Source organism: Mustela lutreola, chromosome 3 (assembly GCF_030435805.1).
Source record: "Mustela lutreola isolate mMusLut2 chromosome 3, mMusLut2.pri, whole genome shotgun sequence".
In the NCBI taxonomy this organism is placed as follows: domain Eukaryota; kingdom Metazoa; phylum Chordata; class Mammalia; order Carnivora; family Mustelidae; genus Mustela; species Mustela lutreola.
Genome location: NC_081292.1, coordinates 11244537 through 11261979, shown reverse-complemented (window position 1 = coordinate 11261979; position 17443 = coordinate 11244537). Strand labels below are relative to the sequence as shown.

The following is a 17443-nucleotide window of genomic DNA, read 5'->3' as shown; positions in this document are numbered from 1 at the left end:
CTTACGTTCTTAACACCTCACAACTTTTTATTTATTAAGGACTGTTCTGATGGCTGATTTTATGTGTTCACTTGGCTGGGCTGTGGTACCCAGGTATTTATTTGGTCAAATACCAGTCTAGATGCTGCAACGTTTAAATTAGATTTTGAGTAAAAAGGATTACCCTCCATCATGGCGGTGGGCTTCATTCAGTTAGTTGAAGGGTTTTCTTTTTTTTTTTTTTTAAAGATTTTATTTATTTATTTGACAGACAGAGATCACAAGTGGGCAGAGCAGCAGGCAGAGGGGAGGGGGAAGCAGGCTCCCCACTGAGCAAATAGTCCGATGTAGGGCTCAATCCCAGACTCTGGGATCATGACCTGAGCTGAAAGCAGAGGCTTAACCCATTGAGCCACCTAGGTGCCCCAGTTGAAGGGCTTTTGCAAAGAGACTCGGCACCTCCAGACTCAAGACCACACCATCAATTTCCGCTGGAATCTCCCACCTGCCAGCTTTGCCCGTAATACCCTGGGGACTCACTGGCTCCCACAATCACGTGAGCCACTTCCTAAAAATAAATTCCCATCTCTCTCCGTCTTCAACCACCTCCTGTGGGGGCTGGTTTACCAGAGAACCCTAACAAAGCGATGGTACCCAACAAGGATCAGAGACCGAGCAAAGAAACTGGTCCAGGTCACAAGACCAGACCCAGTCTCATGAAGAATGATCTCGGCCACACAGTCCAGGCGACCTGGGACCAGCAGCAGGGACTCAGAGGCACTGTTGGAACTCACTTTGTCGTCCAGGTCGTCATCACTCTCATCCATCTCCTCCTGTCGCAGGTTCCACTCATACTCCACATGGACGTGGGGGTTGAACTTCCCAGATTTAGCCTGGGAAAGCTGAAAGGAACAGCAGGTATAACCATGTTCATTTAAGCGTTAAACATCCCACTATTATATAACCACGGAGCCAATCCCACCTCAGTCTCGGTTTCAAATGAATCACCAGCAGCTGTTTGTAGGGTAAAACTCTGATTATACAGGGTTGGGCTGCTGAGGGACTGGCTCCGAGGAGCTGCCCAGAATTACAGACAGAGGCTTTCTTATTTTGAGAACATGGCTTCTCTTGCAAATTAAAAGCTTTCTTAAATATTAAGAATGAGCCTCAAAAGTGCAAATTCCTGGCTGGAAGGCAAAATCAGAGTTAGTGAAGTAAGAGATGTAAGCCCTTTAAGTCAGACAGTCCCGGTTCGATCCGTGGCCCACTTTTCTTCTCCATGAGATGGTGGCAGGGAGCACTGTAGCTTTCTCACAGGGTTCTTGTAGGAACAGAAACTTACAACTGCTGGCCTGCAGCCGGCGCTGGGCGGAAACTCAAGGGGATGGAACTTACCTTTCCTGCCTCATCCTTCCCCACCAGTAAGAGAACCACGCTATGCTAAGGCCCAGAGGGATAGGAGAGATCCAACGAGACCAGAAATATGGGGCTGGTGGGGGAAGCCATGCATTTAACATTTTGAAAATCATTATACGCTGAACTTGACTTGCCCAATTTTTGGAATTGGCTTCCAAATAATTCTTCTTTACTACTGAGCTGCAGTGAAAGCCTAAGGGTCTGGCATATAAAAAGCATGACCTTAATTCACAAGCCTGTCTGGTAATCGTCTCTCTCAAATGCCTTTTAGCTCCTATGTCGTAAGGGTACTGAAAAGACACAGGAATGGCAAATCCATCATTCTACCCCCTTTTCAAATGGAGACCTAGTGCTTGTCTGAATTCCTTTAGTCGATGTTCAGAAAGATGCATCTGTTTCTTCTATCCCAACTCCAGTTTCTGAGAACGACACTCCAAAGCAGCTGGTGTCTAACGGATGCCCCACCTCCGTTTTGCTTACCAGATCTTCACACTGGGTAGCTTTTAATCTCTTTGCTATGTCCAGGGCAGTCTCCCCAGCCTGGTTCACTATAACAGAGAGAAAAGAAAACTGCATAATTATCTCAGATAGACCTTGAAAAGGCTCCGGACAATAACAAATCATTATCGTCTTGGTTTTAGCCAACCGGATGCTGACCCCTGTTACTAACACACCGGGTCACACTCTTACCGACGCCCACGGTGGGCTTACTCCTGAGCAGCAGCTTTAAACACTCGGGTTTACTGTACATACTGCAGTAGTGTAGAGCCGTGTTGCCCAGGGCCGTCTGTTTATCCAGGTTCCCACTGAAAAAATATGATCAGAAAAAAGTATAACTTAAAATATGATTTAAATAGGACATAAATAATTTAAGACTACAGATTAACCACGTATTTCTGTGCAAACAATGGAGTCAAGCTTGAGACCTACTTACAAGCAGGGCAAGCTAGGGTGCTGCTAACATTGCACCCACGTTTATAAGCCAACTAACGACAGCACAAGCCAGCACTGCTTGAGTGCCTCCTTATGGGACCCTCTCAGCTTTTATGTACCTTGGTTCATTAAATCTTCATGACCACCCAGTGGGGTAGCTTATGAGCACCTTTGTTTTACAGATGAAAATACCAAGGCACAAAGAGGATGAAGTACCTGCTTTTGACACTATCAGGGCATGGAAGACAGAGCAGGGATTTGAAAAAAGGCAGCCTGTCCCAGAGCCAACACTCTTAACTACCACACTGTACTACCTCTAAGGAGGACGTGTGGACATTTATACGGGGCTTGTGTCCAGGCACCATATTTCATATGTGGGTTCAAATTCCCTTGCTATTTTGACCATTCGCCTTTGGATGAGCTACACTTCCTCCTAATAATCTGTGGCTTACAGAACTACCCAGTGAAGAATAGAGCCAAGTCCAAACTTCCTGTGTTCAGTATTGTAGTCTTATTAGTATGTCCCAAATCTGAATTACCTACTGAGTCAGGCACACACACTGTAGTTTTTTTCTTTCTTTCTTTCTTTCTTTCTTTTTTTTTTTTAAGATTTTATTTATTTGAGAGAAAGTGAGAGCATCAGTGGGGATGGGGAAGGGTCTGCTGAGCAGGGAGTCCAACATGGAGCTCGGTCCCAGGACCTCAGGATCATAACCTGAGCTAAAGACAGATACTTAACTGACTGAGCAACCTAAGCACCCTGACACTGTAGTTTTATAATGAACTTATGATCAATGAAAACTCACAGATCCTGTTGACCTGTGCTATTAAGTCTTCCCTCTTTCAATCTTCTCTAATCCAGCAAGTTTTGACCGAGACAGGATTTTACATCCTTCTATGCCAAGGGTTGCCAAACTATAGCCCATAGGCCATGTCTGGCCCTACATTTGTTTTTATAAATAAAGCTTTATTGGAACATGGCCATGCTCACTCATCTTCATATAGTCTATGGCTCCTTTCACACTATACGGTAGAGCTGAATAGCTGTGACAGAGACCTCATGGTCTGCAAAGCCTAAATAGTACTGAGTTCTTTATAAAAATCTTGTTGATTCCTGATCTGGGTCCCTGAGAAGACTGGTTTGTGTTAACTTACAAGTCGTATTCAGAGAAAAATGAAAACCATACCAGTTTTGTACAAGGAAGTCAACCAAGTGAAGAGATGTCTGATCTGCAGTTCGGACGGCAAGATGCAGGGCTGTCTCCCCGAGCTCCTGAAAAGGACAGGATGAGGATAAGTAGGGTAATCGCATGTCCTACTTTACCTACAGCAGCTTTATTCACATCAGTTACCTGAAAGTAATTACTAATAGTACCCATTTACTTTCAAATTGTCCTGATTTAGACATGGTCACTCAATGTATTAGAATTTCATTTTTTTTTAAAAGGCTTATTTATTTATTTATTTGATGGCAGGGGGGATAAGCAGGAGGAGTAGGAGAGGGAGAAGCAGGCTTCCTGCTGAGCAGGGAGCCCGATGCGGGGCTCAATCCCAGGACCACCCTGGGATGTGACCTGAGCTGAAAGAAGGCAGGAAAGCAGAGTCCTAACAACTGAGCCACCCAGGGGCCCTGAATCTCATTATTTTTTAAACTCATTCTCCACATTCCTTTTTTATTGTATGATTTCAGTGGAGCCTTACCTGTCCGGGTTCCAGCAGTGGTTCCATGAGCTCTACTCCCTCTGCATAGACTTGAATTAGTGCAAGTAAATCCCTGGATTTGATGGCCTCGAGCAATTCATTCAGCTTAGCTGATGAAGACGAACAGGCCTTCCTTGAAAACCTATGATCTACATACTTCGCAGTGATATATTCTTTTCGCACAGTCCTGAAACAGAGCAGAGCAATATGAACAAAGATTTTTTTTTCTACGAGCTAAGAAAAACTGACATTTTCCTGAAAAACAATTCTCTTTGAAGTGAGATATGCTCTCCTAGGCTCCTTTCAGGATTTAAACAAACCAGGTTTTAGACCAAATTATCACCTCACAGACAGGATGAAGAAACTGATTCATACATTTGCTAGAATATGTGCAAACAATATATAGTCACAAAATTAATGGGCACCCAGATCATAGAAGACTTCTTTTCCACCTTGAGCAACAGCTTGAGAAATCGGCTGTGTACTACGTCAAATTCAGATGCCCAGAAGCACACAAAGAAATTAAGAAATTTTAAAACAACAATTCCAAAAGACCAATGATGTTTCCAGAGCTTCGCTGTAAAAAGTTTAGTCATCTGGCACAACTCCCTATTTTAACAGGTAAGGAGTCTGAGGCTCACGAAGGCGGTCTTTAAATTCGCTCCCACAGGCCAACAACCAAACTCCAGAATGAAGGGGAGTTGTCCTTCCTGCAGGCTCAGCTGGGAGCAGGAGACTGTCACGGTAGCACTCCCCCAGTCCGAGGGGGCGTGTGCATGTCTCTTTAAGAACTTGTCCTTTCTCTGCCTGCAGTTCTGTCCCAGGCTCCGGGACTGCGCCCACCTCGCAGCTGCTGGTGTGAGTATCTGACCTAAGTGGCCCGATCGTTACTTCTGCCACTTTTGGCAAAAAGGCTGAGACAGAAGTCCGCTCAGAGGAAAGGAAAGAAGAGTTGGGCGAGCGAGCTAGGGTCCAGATGCTACTGGCACCAGCCACCCCTGAGCTTATCCCACGATGTTCCCAGTTACATGAGCCACTCAATGAAAAAGCAGTCAGTGGACTGTGGATTCAAATCCTAGTTCTAACAGCACAATGGCTGTGCGACCTTGGGCAAACAGCTTCATCTTCAGAAGCTTCAGCTTTCTCATCTGAAAATGTGGAGAATAACTTATTGGCGTATTTTGGATTAAAGAATATACAGCACCTACCAGGTACTTTCTTCTTTCTGAGAAAGCTCTAACTCATGGGACACAAGATTTCTTGTTCAGAAAAACCTATCGCACCTATGGAGGTTGCTGCTGTCCCCTCTCCCGCCCCAATCCCACAGCCAGACATCACTGTTTAAAATCAAGCTGATGGGGAGTCTGGGTGCCTCAGCGGTTTAAAGCCTCTGCCTTCGGCTCAGGTCATGATCCCAGGGTCCTAGGATCGAGACCCAAATTGGGCTCTCTGCTCAGCAGGGAGTCTGCTTCCCACCCCCCCCCCTGCCTGCCTCTCTGCCTACTTGTGATCTTTGTCATATAAATGAATAAAAAAATTAAAAAAAAATAAAATTTTTAGATTTAAAAATTAAAAAAAAAAAAATCAAGCTGATGCCTCCTTTCCTTCTGGGTCTGCAGTGAAGGCGGGAGCTGATTGATGGCAGCACACCACCTTTGGTGACCTGCAGATGCTGCTCAGTGACCAAGATCTTATTTTCACAGGTGTCCTTTATACTTAGGTCAAAGTCCTTTTAAGATGGCCATGGCGTGACAAGTTGGAGGACTTCCAGACACCTGAGAGACTGGCCTAAGCCCGGCTTCTGGTCTCCCACTGCACACAACTTTAAAAAAGTTTGAAAGGCAGCCACTGTGTGATGGGCGGAGTACTGGATTTAAGAATGAAATGGCTTGATTCAATTCCGACATCAGATGCTATCCGTACGACCTTGGGTCAAGCTTTGCCTGTTTCCTCATCTGGGAAATGTCAGTAGTCGTACCAGTCCTCTGCCTTCCAGGGAAGCAAGAGTAGGTACGAACGAAGAAGGACACATGGCTATGGGTTCATACAGAAGCTTCCTTTCTAGTATCACCCAAGACGGCAGAGCGAGGATCAAGGGCAGGAAGCCATGGGAGGTAAGTCTGAGACAACGGTGTCTGTGGAGGCTTCCTGGCACTGGAGTGTCATGCAGATGTTGCAAAATAATTTGGCAGAAATGATGCTAAGGACACTCAGGTATCATGGGAGTACCTGGGGGATGCCCCAGGACACCCTGACGAGCACCTCCAGCCCTGGGTCTCTACTTCCGCAGCTGCAGAATTCCCTGCGCTCTCCACAGGCAGGATGTTTAACTCTTTCCGGGCACTCGGCTGCAGCCCGGGGCACAGAAAACTTTCTGACACGGGACAGGGCCGCAGGGAGGGTGGGAAATGGACTTGTCTGAAATCTGACACCACAGCTCTGCCGATGGCTGACAAAAGCTTGCCCTGTGTCCCCACTAGACCTGGTCCTTCCCACCACCCCTGGGGCAGACACTGGTACTACCTACTTATCGAGATGCTCAGGCCCGAACCTTAGGTGTCATCTGGACAGTTTAATGAAATGTTCTGTGTTTGAAGTGATTAGCAAATCCTGCTGGCTCTCTCTTCAAAACATAAGGAGAATTCAACTACTTTCCACCCCTTCCCAGCTACTGTCTTGGTTCACATCACTGTGGCTCTCTGTGGGCCTGGTGTAAGCTTCTCCTGGGTTTCTGTTTGCACCGCTCCTCCAACTGCCCTTCCCGTACCGGCCACTGCCGGCTTTTTCGGCCTCAGCCCTGATGACACTGTGGCTGGACGATTCTCTGTCATGGCACTGTGCTACGCACGGTAAGGTGTTCAGCAGCATTCTGGTCACTCCCTCTGTTTAAAGCCTTCTCATCATATAGAGAATAAAATCCCCAAACATTCATGACTTACAAGGCCCTCCGAGACCTGGTCCCACCTCCATTTTGCGTGGCATCGGCTGCCACTGTTCTAGCTCAGTCCCCTCCGGCCACACCTACCTTCTTGTTACTGTGTGAATGTGCCCACAACCACTGTTCCCCCTGCCAGGCCCGCTCCCCTCACCCTGCACCCCAAGCATGTCCTTCGTATCTCTAGATCTTCATCCGACGTGAAGTCCTCAGAGATCCTTGACCATCCCAAGGACAATGCCTTCTATGCTTCACCCCCTTATCCTTTTGGGTTTTCTTCAGAGTGTCCATTACCAATCTCCATGTCCTCCTCTCCACAGTCAGAATGCAGGACAGGAGCTGTCGTGTTCACTACTGCATCATCGGCACTTACGTGTGCTAGGAACACAGACGTTGCTTAGTAATAGTGAGTGAGTGAACAGTGTGTCATAGGGGACCTGCTTTGTTCCTCAAGGCTGCTGGCTAAATAAGAGGACCGTGATGAAGACTGTGGTCTTGGTGGTGGGGACAGTCATGGTGAATCCTTACGTGGTTCTCCCTCTAGGCTGGGAGCTGCTCGAAGCACTTTTCACTTAACCCCTTCCGTTCTTACCACACCCTAGGAGGTTGGCACAGACAGGTGGGGTCACTTGCCCCAGATCACGGTTCAGAATTGACAGAGCCAGGATCTGGGCTCCAGTAGTTTGGAACCTTAATCACTCTATTAGAGATTCTGCAGAATCACAAGCATTTTGAAGGGAAGGTCCGACAGAGGCCAGACGACCACATGAGGTTGGAAAACAGACGGCAAGAGCAGGCCACCTCCCTTGTGAGCAAGAGGAAATATAAATCCATGCTGTGATGAGGTTTATCATAAAATGATGCCTCTGAGGTGTGGGCCCAAAATACGTCAGACTGCTGGCGGAGGCGCGACTGCACTGGGTATGTGCGCGCTTACTGCCACCCGGTCTGCGGCGTGCCTTCAGATCGTGTTTCTGTGTGGCTGCTCCGTGATCACATTCACTTCTAGAAAGCCTTACTTCTCAGTGTAATTTGTGCTCATGCGTGTGAAAGGAATCCAAGGTGTTTCTGCGCTAGAACAGAGCTGAAACACTGTTGTTAAGCCCGACGCCCTGAGATTAGGTTAGGGTATTAAATATGCAACCAGCTTCCCTGACTCTTCTCTGGTGACCCTTTCACGCCGTGACTAACTTCTTGGTTTACAGCCACCTTCCTCTCCAGATGGCAGGCACCACAAGGACAGAGCTGACAGCTAGTTCCCCCAGTACGTGACCGACCATGAGGCAAGCAGTGAGCAGACAGCACTCATTTGCTGAATTCAAGGAAAGACCACTGCCGAGAGGCCTGCTGGGAGACACCATCTCATGATTTCAGAGTGAAAACACCACATTTCTTCCACGTGGCTCGTAACAGTTTCAGTGCTCGGCAGATGTGGTGCCTGAGGAACGACCAAGGAGGGGCTTGGTGGACATTCAGGTGGGCGTCTGTGTCCCAGAAGCTCCCCTGCTCAGTAGAGCTGGAATTAGTAGAAGCTGTCTTCCTATTCATGCACAGTATTTAAAAAGTTTAAGTGTAAATTCAATGTGAAAAATTTTTAAATAGGTTTAAAGATTCACAGGACACCAAAATAAAAATGATGCCCCAAACTGTTTACTGAGAAGGTCTCTTGCACTTTTCTGTCTCCTGTGCCCGTGTTTCTTCACGTATACACAAATAATACACTTTGATGTGGTTCTGACCCACCCTTCTGACCTGAAGGCAGCATATGTGGTACAGGGCTCCGCACCTTGCTTTTCTACCTGATGGTAATTCCTAATGGAGATCGTCCCACGTCGGGATGTAAGCAGACTCCTTATTCTTTTTACATCTGCACAGTGTTTTGCTGTGTGGCTGCACCGCAAACTAATTTATCGGAGACCTACAGATACATGTTTGTTTTGTTCCTCATCTTTTCCTATTACAGATCAGGAGTCAATTCCCACAAGTAGCTCAGCAAAGTCAGAAAGTAAATACATCAATGACTGTGATAAATATGGGTATTTTGCTCCTCCTGGGCAAGGGGCCACTAGCACACCCCCAGCAACACCTGAGAGAGACTGCTCCCTACAGCCTCACTGGTAAGAGTCTGGACTTTCCCCATCTAATTGGAACGGGCCATCGCTTCTATCTGTGTCCTGTTTATCACACTATGGCATGACTTAGAGAGAACCACTTCCATAGAGAGCAGCAGCTACCTAGGGAACCATGTCAGTGAGCGTAATTTGTGCACTCCAGAAGTGCATTCCAAAATACTTTTCTTTGCTCTGTGTTTTCCTCCTATTGGGGTTTCCTCTGGGAAAAAACACCATAACAATTAAGACATTGTCTGTGCGGACAAGAAAACAATTATAGAATGGTAAAGAATTCAGTATATTAGAAGTACTTACATATCACTTGAAGGGGTGGGCTTTGTTGAGGGGCTGGGTAAATTCGCTTCCATAATATCATTAAAACTATTGTTTCCTACATTCTTGGCCAGCTGTAACATAAACAAAACACAATACAGCCACTCTTTACTCTGAGTTTAAAAGTTTCCTATTACTTGCTTTTGAGATTTTGGAATATGTATCTCTCCCTCATTTGACTCAAGATATAAACCATCCATACATCTGGTCAACAAATATTCGCCGAGCACCTACTATGTGCCAGGCATGGAATTTCAGGGTGCTGGAAATAAAGGGGTAAACCACATTCCTTCCTGCAGAAGCAACAGACTCATGGGGCCACTGATCAGAAAAAACAAGGATTTTAACAAAAACCATGTAATAAATGCTAGAATAGCATAGAATATGCCCTCCCCCCACATACTCTGAGATGAGACAGCAGGTTACACACGTGAACCCAGGTTAAATGCTTAAAGGCAACAACTGTTTTTCAATCTCTATCATATCTCATTTTTAGACTGAGCAGAGAAGGAGGTGGATTCCTTTGTATCTGGGATACACATAAAAATGCTACAGGAAGCATTCTGCTTTTGGGTTCAAGACCCTTCCAGGAAAATTTGTCCTGAAGGGCCTCTGGTCACTCAGATCATTTGGGGAGCAAGGCAAGGCTTAGGAAACGTTCACGCTCTCAGGTCTCTGTGGGGAAATCTTGCGTTTATCACCCAGCAAGTGTTCAGGATTTGCTCTTCCTGTTTCTAGTTGTCAATGGGGTGTCATCAGCTTAAGTCAAGGAGAGGGAGTGGCTCCACTTCCACACTCAAGAAGAATGTGTTAGCTGTAAGCTCAGAGCCTTTTCTTCCTCTAATCCTGATATGAATCAGGGAGTTAAGCATTAGTATGATACTTCCTGAATTTCTTACTTCCTAAAATCAGGGGCTCACACAAACACAGACCATCATTGCTGAGAAGAAGTTACGGGTTAAAAAGTGATGGGCTTTAAGGCTGGTAGCTAACAGACCACTCTCGAATCATGGGGATGTCTACAAACTTACAAACAGTAAAAACAGAGACAGACTCTTTAGTAGCTATTTTTAGTAACCCAGGCCACTAAGTAAAGTGATCACCTGAGTTTAACACCTAATTCCCTTCACTGCTCTTCAGTGAATCACATAAAAACTAATTCTGAAAGAAGAAGGCGGCTTTGAAAATCTCATCCCAGAAGAAAAGCCAGTTTAGGTGAACTAATTATAGAAATGTATGACTCACCAGTTCTTTAGAAAGGAAATAGAAATAGTCAACATTACATACCACAAAATTTACATTTTAAATATTCATGCAAATTCACAAAATTCAGGAACTGTAATTCTTTGTACTCAGCACAAACAGGACACTCCAAAGCCATGTATTATATATATCTACGACAATATGCATTTCCGAGTACAGGTCACTACTCACCAAGAGTTCAGAAGTTCCTAATTTGTCTAGTTCCAAAGACTGAATGCGAGAAATGTGAACCCCCATTTCCCTATGGATGCCAGAACATTCTATACAGGTCAGAATACCCAAGTTGGTTGAAAGCCAGGTGGGTTCTGTGTGGAAAGAACATTTTGAAGACAATGAAACAAACACGCCCTAATTTTAGTGTGCTAACTATAAAGGAAGCTAAAACAAGAGTAGCAAAACTTGCTAAGAATTAAAGGGGAAGATTTAAATGTTAGACATGGAAGCTTGCAGCTCAGCCTAGGGGCTCATATGAAGATTACCAGCTTTTCAGAGGGCAATATGGGTGCTAAAAGAAATTTTTAAAAATTTTCTTTCAATACTGAATAAAAACAAAATTAAGTTCTTTATTTTTGTGAAAATGTGATGACTTTTCGTGTGAGGTCCCATGAAACATCTGTGTGAGAGATACTCCCTCAGCCCCTGTGATCATCCTCGGCAGGGATAGACCGATGTGCGGCTCCGGGGACACGGTTCATAAGCTGCCATTAACCTCCCAGTTACAACCCGAACTGACGCACCATCCTGGTCACGGCTTCTCCACAAGCACCTTCTGGTAACGAGACAGCTGTAAATCCTGAACGTCAAAGGCTTCTTTCACAGACCTAAGCTGTTTGGACTCCACAACGGGGGAATGAGTGTTCCCCTGTCACCAAAACCTTCAGGGTTCACTCCCTGTGGCAAGCTTCTTTTGGAGGGATCAGTACCCGAGGAGTTCTGACTCCTCTGCCACATCCTATGTGGTGTGTGAGTCACTCACAGGAAACGAGACCCGAGCACGGCAGAAACCAGGAGGCCTGTCTCTGAGCTGCTCAAGGCATGGGGTATGGGGAAGTCCATTTCCACAAGGAAAACAATTAGGGAGGATATCATGATGCTTAAGAACCACGGGTTTGCATCCATGCTCTGATCCCTACTAGATGGAGGACTTTGGGAGGTCACTTAACTTCTCAGAGTCCCCTACTTTTCTCATCCGTAAAATGTTGAGGATATTAGTAGCTTGCTCACAGAGCATCTGCGAGGATTCAGTGAGAAAAGCGAAAACAACTAGCAGAGTCCATATTACAATGTAAGCACGGAACACACGTTACTTACTGTCCATACCTACGTAATACAGATGCTACCTGAAAACAGAAGCTTGGGGGAAGGTGACACCCATGTGACACAGAGGCTGGGGGGCAGTTTTCACTGAGCAGAAAGGAAGGAAAGTAAAATACAATGGGTTGGGACGATTTCAGATATAGCATTTCACTGAGCCCTCGTAACAGCAGGGGTCTATTATCCCATTTTAGCCCTAGAAACCGAAGATGAGACTGGTAAAGGGACCTGGCATGAGGTCGTCCAGGCCGTGAGTGGCAGGCTGGTGATTCAAAACCAGGACGATGGACTCTGCATCCAGGGCTCTCTCCGTATGCCCCTGGTGCTCATTTAACTGGCAGCATCTGGGCAGGTGGCCATTTGGGGCACTTGAGGAGAGCAGGTGGGAGTTTTCCAGGCTGAGCGAACAGCAGGTGTAAAAGCAGCTCAGGGGTGGGACCGTTCAAGTTGGAAGTAGTGGTGGGTCTGTGCCTATGTCCATGTGGAGATAAGGATTTAAATACACAGCTCGTGTTTACTCTGTGGGAGGAGAAAGGCTGTGGAAGAAGCCAGCTCCTGTTTGGGGGCAAATACCTGATGAGCCACAATCGCAGCAGACATCATTCCCAGGGAGCCGCTGGACGTCCTCAATGATGGCTTTCGTCAGGTCTTCCAGACTGTTCTCCCCCGTGCTCTGCTCTCCACGGAAGGCCATGGTGAGGGCCTCTTCTTTGCTATTTGTCAATACGGATATCCATCTGTTGTTGAAAACCAGAGGAAGGAGATGTAAAAGCAAGGCCACTGCTTTCTCCTTCCACTGCAAAAAATGCTGTTTTTGTTAAGAACTTCCAAGAAAGACCCACCTACCCTCCCCAGCAATAAAGTGAGGAAAAAAATGAAAGACATTAAATCCAGAGAGAAAGTTAAAAGAATGCGAAGTAACATGCTGGAGAAAATGAGAGCTGGGAGAGGGACGGAGGAGAGATGGAGTCCACGTCACCGAGGGCCTGCAGAGCCGACAAGGTGCGCGCGTCCATTTGGACGGAAGCTAGCAAACGTCAGAATGGAGAGGACCTGCCGCGGGACCAGCCCAATGAAAGGATGTGAACGAACTGGGGGAAAATGGACAGAAGGCAAGAGAGTTGAGCAGAAGGCATCTGTTCTCTGGCGGTCCACTGTGGGGGAGGAAGGTGGGCTTGGATCTGAAAATGAAGGAGTATTTATTTCATGAGCAGCTTTGAGAATTTATGCTTGTGGCAAAGGTACAGTAACAAACATGCTGAAGTTAATAATCTGAAATAGAAAGTACAGACTATGGGGCGCCTGGGTGGCTCAGCTGCTAAGCGTCTGCCTTCGGCTCAGGTCATGATCTCGGAGTCCTGGGACTGAGCCCCGTATCAGGCTCCCTCCTCGGTGGGAAGCCTGCCTCTCCCTCTCCCACTCCCCCTGCTTGTGTTCCCTCTCTCTCCATGTCTCTGTCAGATAAATAAATAAAATCTTTAAAAAAAGTACAGACTATGAAATCACATATGCAGCATGACCACAGTATGAACTGAACAAAACCGCCGTCTACCAGTGTAGCATCAAACCACCTAAATATACAACAAGGATCCATTAATAAAGCAGGAAATAACCAGAGAGTGGAATAGTTAATCATGTATTAAAATTTAAATTTTCAACCAATTTTTCTAGATTGATCTTTTAGAATTCAAGTATAGTTGACAAAGTTTTCAACTGAGTTTTGGATGACACTGGGGAAATGCTCACAATATAATGTTTTGTGATATAAACAAGAAAAAACTGTTTATGTGGTATAATCCCAAATTTAGAGATATAGAGGGTTTTAGATACTTCTGTTTGGGGAAGAAAAAGGCTAGAAGGAAATTCACCAAAATGTTAATACTGGCTTTTTCTGAGTAATTTTCTGTAGGAATAATGGATAGATGGATTGTTTGACTCTGCCTTTCTATAATTTTCCAAACCTATAATGGGTCTGTATTACTTTCATGAATGAGAAAAAAAAATGTTAATTAAAAAAAATTTATTTACTTATTTGACAGAGAGAGAGAGAGAGAGAGAGTGAGTGAGAGCACAAGCAGGGGAGTGGCAGGCAGAGGGAGACGGAGAAGCAGGCTCCCCATGGAGCAGGGAGCCCGATGTGGAACTCGATCCCAAGACCCTGCGATCATGACCTGAGCTGAAGGCAAGACACTTCTCTGACTGAGCCACCCCAGCACTCCAGTATCTTTTTTAAAGAAGAAAACGAAAAACATTTCCAAACCACAGTTTGTTCTCGCCTACCGTGCAGATAGCTAATAACCGCCCCCACCGAGAGCACAGAGGTTCAGAACAGAGACTCGGTTTTTTGTGTGTCTTGTGGGATGACACAGATACGACACAAAGGGCTCTCCGCGAAAGGTTTAGAATAAGAGTTGCAGCAATGAGAATTACAAATCAAACCGAATTACGTGGGGCACATAAACTGCAAGGCACGCCTGTGAAGGCAGGAGGCGCAAAGCTCCCGCCTGTTGTAAATGCACCCGCACAGCCCAGCATTCCACTGCGCTGCTCAGAACGCAACACTGCAAAACCAACAGCCGAAGAATGGGGTGGGGTGTGTGTGTGTGTGTGTGTGTAGTGTATGTGATTCAATACCTTCTAAGTTAAAGAATTTTTTTTCCTATCATTTAGTTTCAAGTTAAAAACCAGAAATTGGTTTCTTAAAAACAATTCAAAACACTGGGCTCAATTGTGCATTTAATCAGTGGCATTGTGTTACTGGAGTTTTCACTCTGTGTGCAGAGACTCTGCTTTGTTTTTTTAAGCATTATGATATTCTGGCTATCTAATATACCAGGACCTACTGCATGCCAAGGACTTAATTTTTTTTTTTTTTTTAAACGAGCAACAACATGAGTGGTAGGGGTAGGGGCTGACAGTCCTTACAGATGAAAAAGCATAAGCCTAGAAAGGTTTGTGACTCCTGAGGTCCTCTAGCAGGACGGGTATCACACTGGACGGAGACACGCTGCTGACACCCCCCTCCCCACATCCCTTTCTGGGGTTCCTTTATTAGCCAAATCTACCACCTCACTCAAGAGATCAGGATAAAGAAATAAAGGACTTGGTACTGATAATTATAAAGTATATATTTTAAGGGCAACTAAGTTTCTGCAGGGGTAATTCAAATTTGGTGCAATGGACTGTCTATCTCAAAGATCAAGAACTAAAGCAACTACTTCTGACAATTAAAAATATACTTTTAAATTATTTTAAAGTAACAGACATACCACAAAGTATAAGAAAGAAAATAATGCACCATTGTATTTTAAGACTCTGAAGTTTCTGTGAGTTTACAGGATTAGTAACATTGGCTCTGGACTAGGAACTTTATGCACTTTATCTTCAGTCCCAAAGCCCTGCAAGCAAGACCTACAATCTCCTGCTTCTTCTTCTTCTTTTTTTTTTTTTTTGAAGATCTTATTTATTTATTTGATAGAGAGATAGAGAGCACAGGTAAGCAGAGCAGCAGGCAGAGGGAAAGAGAGAAGCAGGCTCTCTGCTAAACAGGGAGCCCGATGCGGGCTCGATCCCAGGATCCTGAAAGCATGACCTGAGCTGAAGGCAGCCACTTAACCAAGCCACCCAGGCGCCCGTATAGTCTCCTTGTTACTAACAAGACATGCGGCTGCCCATCGTCTGGGACTCGCCTCCTCCTGTAGAGTGTCTTCTACATTTCATTCTACTGGACACCTTCATAGGAGAAAGAAACTTTATGTTCTCTGCATAGCCCAGAAATCAATGAGGAACCAAAGCCTCGTCTGGGGTGAGGGGTGGTGTGTGTGTGTGTGTGTTTTCTCTGCAGAAGGCCATTCCCTCCGACATCACTCAAAACGAAGCCCCTTGTTGCCACCACCAGCCCCAGCGAAGGCCAAGTGCAGGTGTGGCGCAGTTGCTGGCTGGGCCAAGCAAGCCCGCTACTAAAGGGTGCTAAGTCCACAGGCAAGAAGCCTATACCTCTTCGACCAAACTGGGACTGGGTTCTTTGTGAGTCAGAGTAAATACAATACTAACAACTTGGGTTTAAGATATGAGCAAAAAAGAAGCGGACGCATTCCCTGCCTCACACACATCTCTTACCTGTTCTACCATGTAGGGGTTTAGGGAAGGGAAAAGAAAAAAAAAGGAGGAAAGGGTGAAACCCAAGGGGAAGCAATATTCCAAGGTGATTCTGGAATTCTGTCCGGGAGATTCTTGATGGGACACATGTCCGGAGATCACACATGCCCACACCGGTGACTGCCTCCTGGGCCTTTGCTAGCAGCACCCAGTAAGCCCCATCACCACCAGGGATGCTTGTCTGCTCGCATCACCGTTCAAGGCTACCTTCCAGAAGGGGCCTGAATCAAGGGCCCACTGTTGTTCCCATGTCTTACAAAGGAGGGCCTGAACTTTCTAAAAGTAAACCAAGTGATGTGAACCAAGTCAAGTCAAACGTAATGGTCTGGACTCTTCAACTGTCCCCTCCGAGTTCTAGTCCTGCAGCCCGTGGACTCTCACTACGTGGCTGAACACTTTACGTCATCAGTGAGATGAACTGGAAGTGGCGTAACCACGTGGGCATTCGGGCCACTATTCCGAGCACACATCTACGATTTTGTGTTGAGGTCCAAAGTAGACCCTTAACCTCACTTAGTCTGTTTAATCATCAGCAGAATGGGCCCAAGTAAGCCAACTCTGTGACTGACAGGATTATGGGCCCCTGCGGGCTCACAGCCAGCACCTACTCTGTGGGCAATGAGACACCCACTGTACCCCAAGGACCTCCTTCCCCAACTCAACCACAAGACCCTGAGGATCCTGGGACTGTGACCATGGCCCACTGCCTCTCAGTGCCTTCATTTTTGAACTAGGGATAAGAGCCTTTGCTTTCTGGGGTTGTGAGGACTCACAAGGTCTGACGCGCATGAAGCATCACATGAGCTCACTAAGTACGACCCCGAGTCTGAGGGTGGAAGGCCAGCCCTCCTGACCGCTCTCCTGCTCTCTCTCCTCAAGCAACTCCCCAGTTGGCCAACCCCAGATCAGTGACATCGAGCCATCAGCTGTTTCCCTTCTAGTCCTCCCTGCTGCTTCTAGGCCAGTGGGACCCGCAACCAGAGTACAGAGTATTTATAACCTTCCCGCACCTTCCTGAGCCGCCTCGGGCCGCTTCCCTTCCCCTTGGAAGTCATCCCCGAGGACCACTCCCAAAAAGCAGGCACGCGGCTGCGCGTCCCCGTGCTCCCGCAGCACACCGCCCCCGTCTTCTCCTCTAGCACAGCCGGAGTCTCTTCGGGGCAGGGGCTCTGTCTGACTTAGCCCTGTATTCTCCAGGCTTCGCACACTCTCAGCCTGGAACCGGTGTTCACTCCACCTTCAGGTGACTGAGGGGGTCAAAGGCTCCTCTCCTTCCCTCCCCTTCTCTCCCCTTCTCCCT

The 17443-nt window shown here is 46.4% G+C and overlaps 1 protein-coding gene across 2 annotated transcripts in view; it reads right to left on the bottom strand.

Moving 5' to 3' along the window:
- Positions 1 to 17443, bottom strand: part of ASAP1 (ArfGAP with SH3 domain, ankyrin repeat and PH domain 1) — a 354818-nt gene that overhangs the window by 39328 nt on the left and 298047 nt on the right. For both annotated transcript variants that reach the window (XM_059165613.1, XM_059165612.1), the window contains exons 16-23: positions 12559 to 12722; positions 10843 to 10976; positions 9391 to 9482; positions 4030 to 4216; positions 3516 to 3601; positions 2086 to 2201; positions 1876 to 1943; positions 774 to 881 (exon numbers count right to left, since the gene is read on the bottom strand). In XM_059165613.1, coding sequence (XP_059021596.1) covers positions 774 to 881; positions 1876 to 1943; positions 2086 to 2201; positions 3516 to 3601; positions 4030 to 4216; positions 9391 to 9482; positions 10843 to 10976; positions 12559 to 12722 — 955 coding nt within the window. The remainder of the gene's footprint in view (positions 1 to 773; positions 882 to 1875; positions 1944 to 2085; positions 2202 to 3515; positions 3602 to 4029; positions 4217 to 9390; positions 9483 to 10842; positions 10977 to 12558; positions 12723 to 17443) is intronic.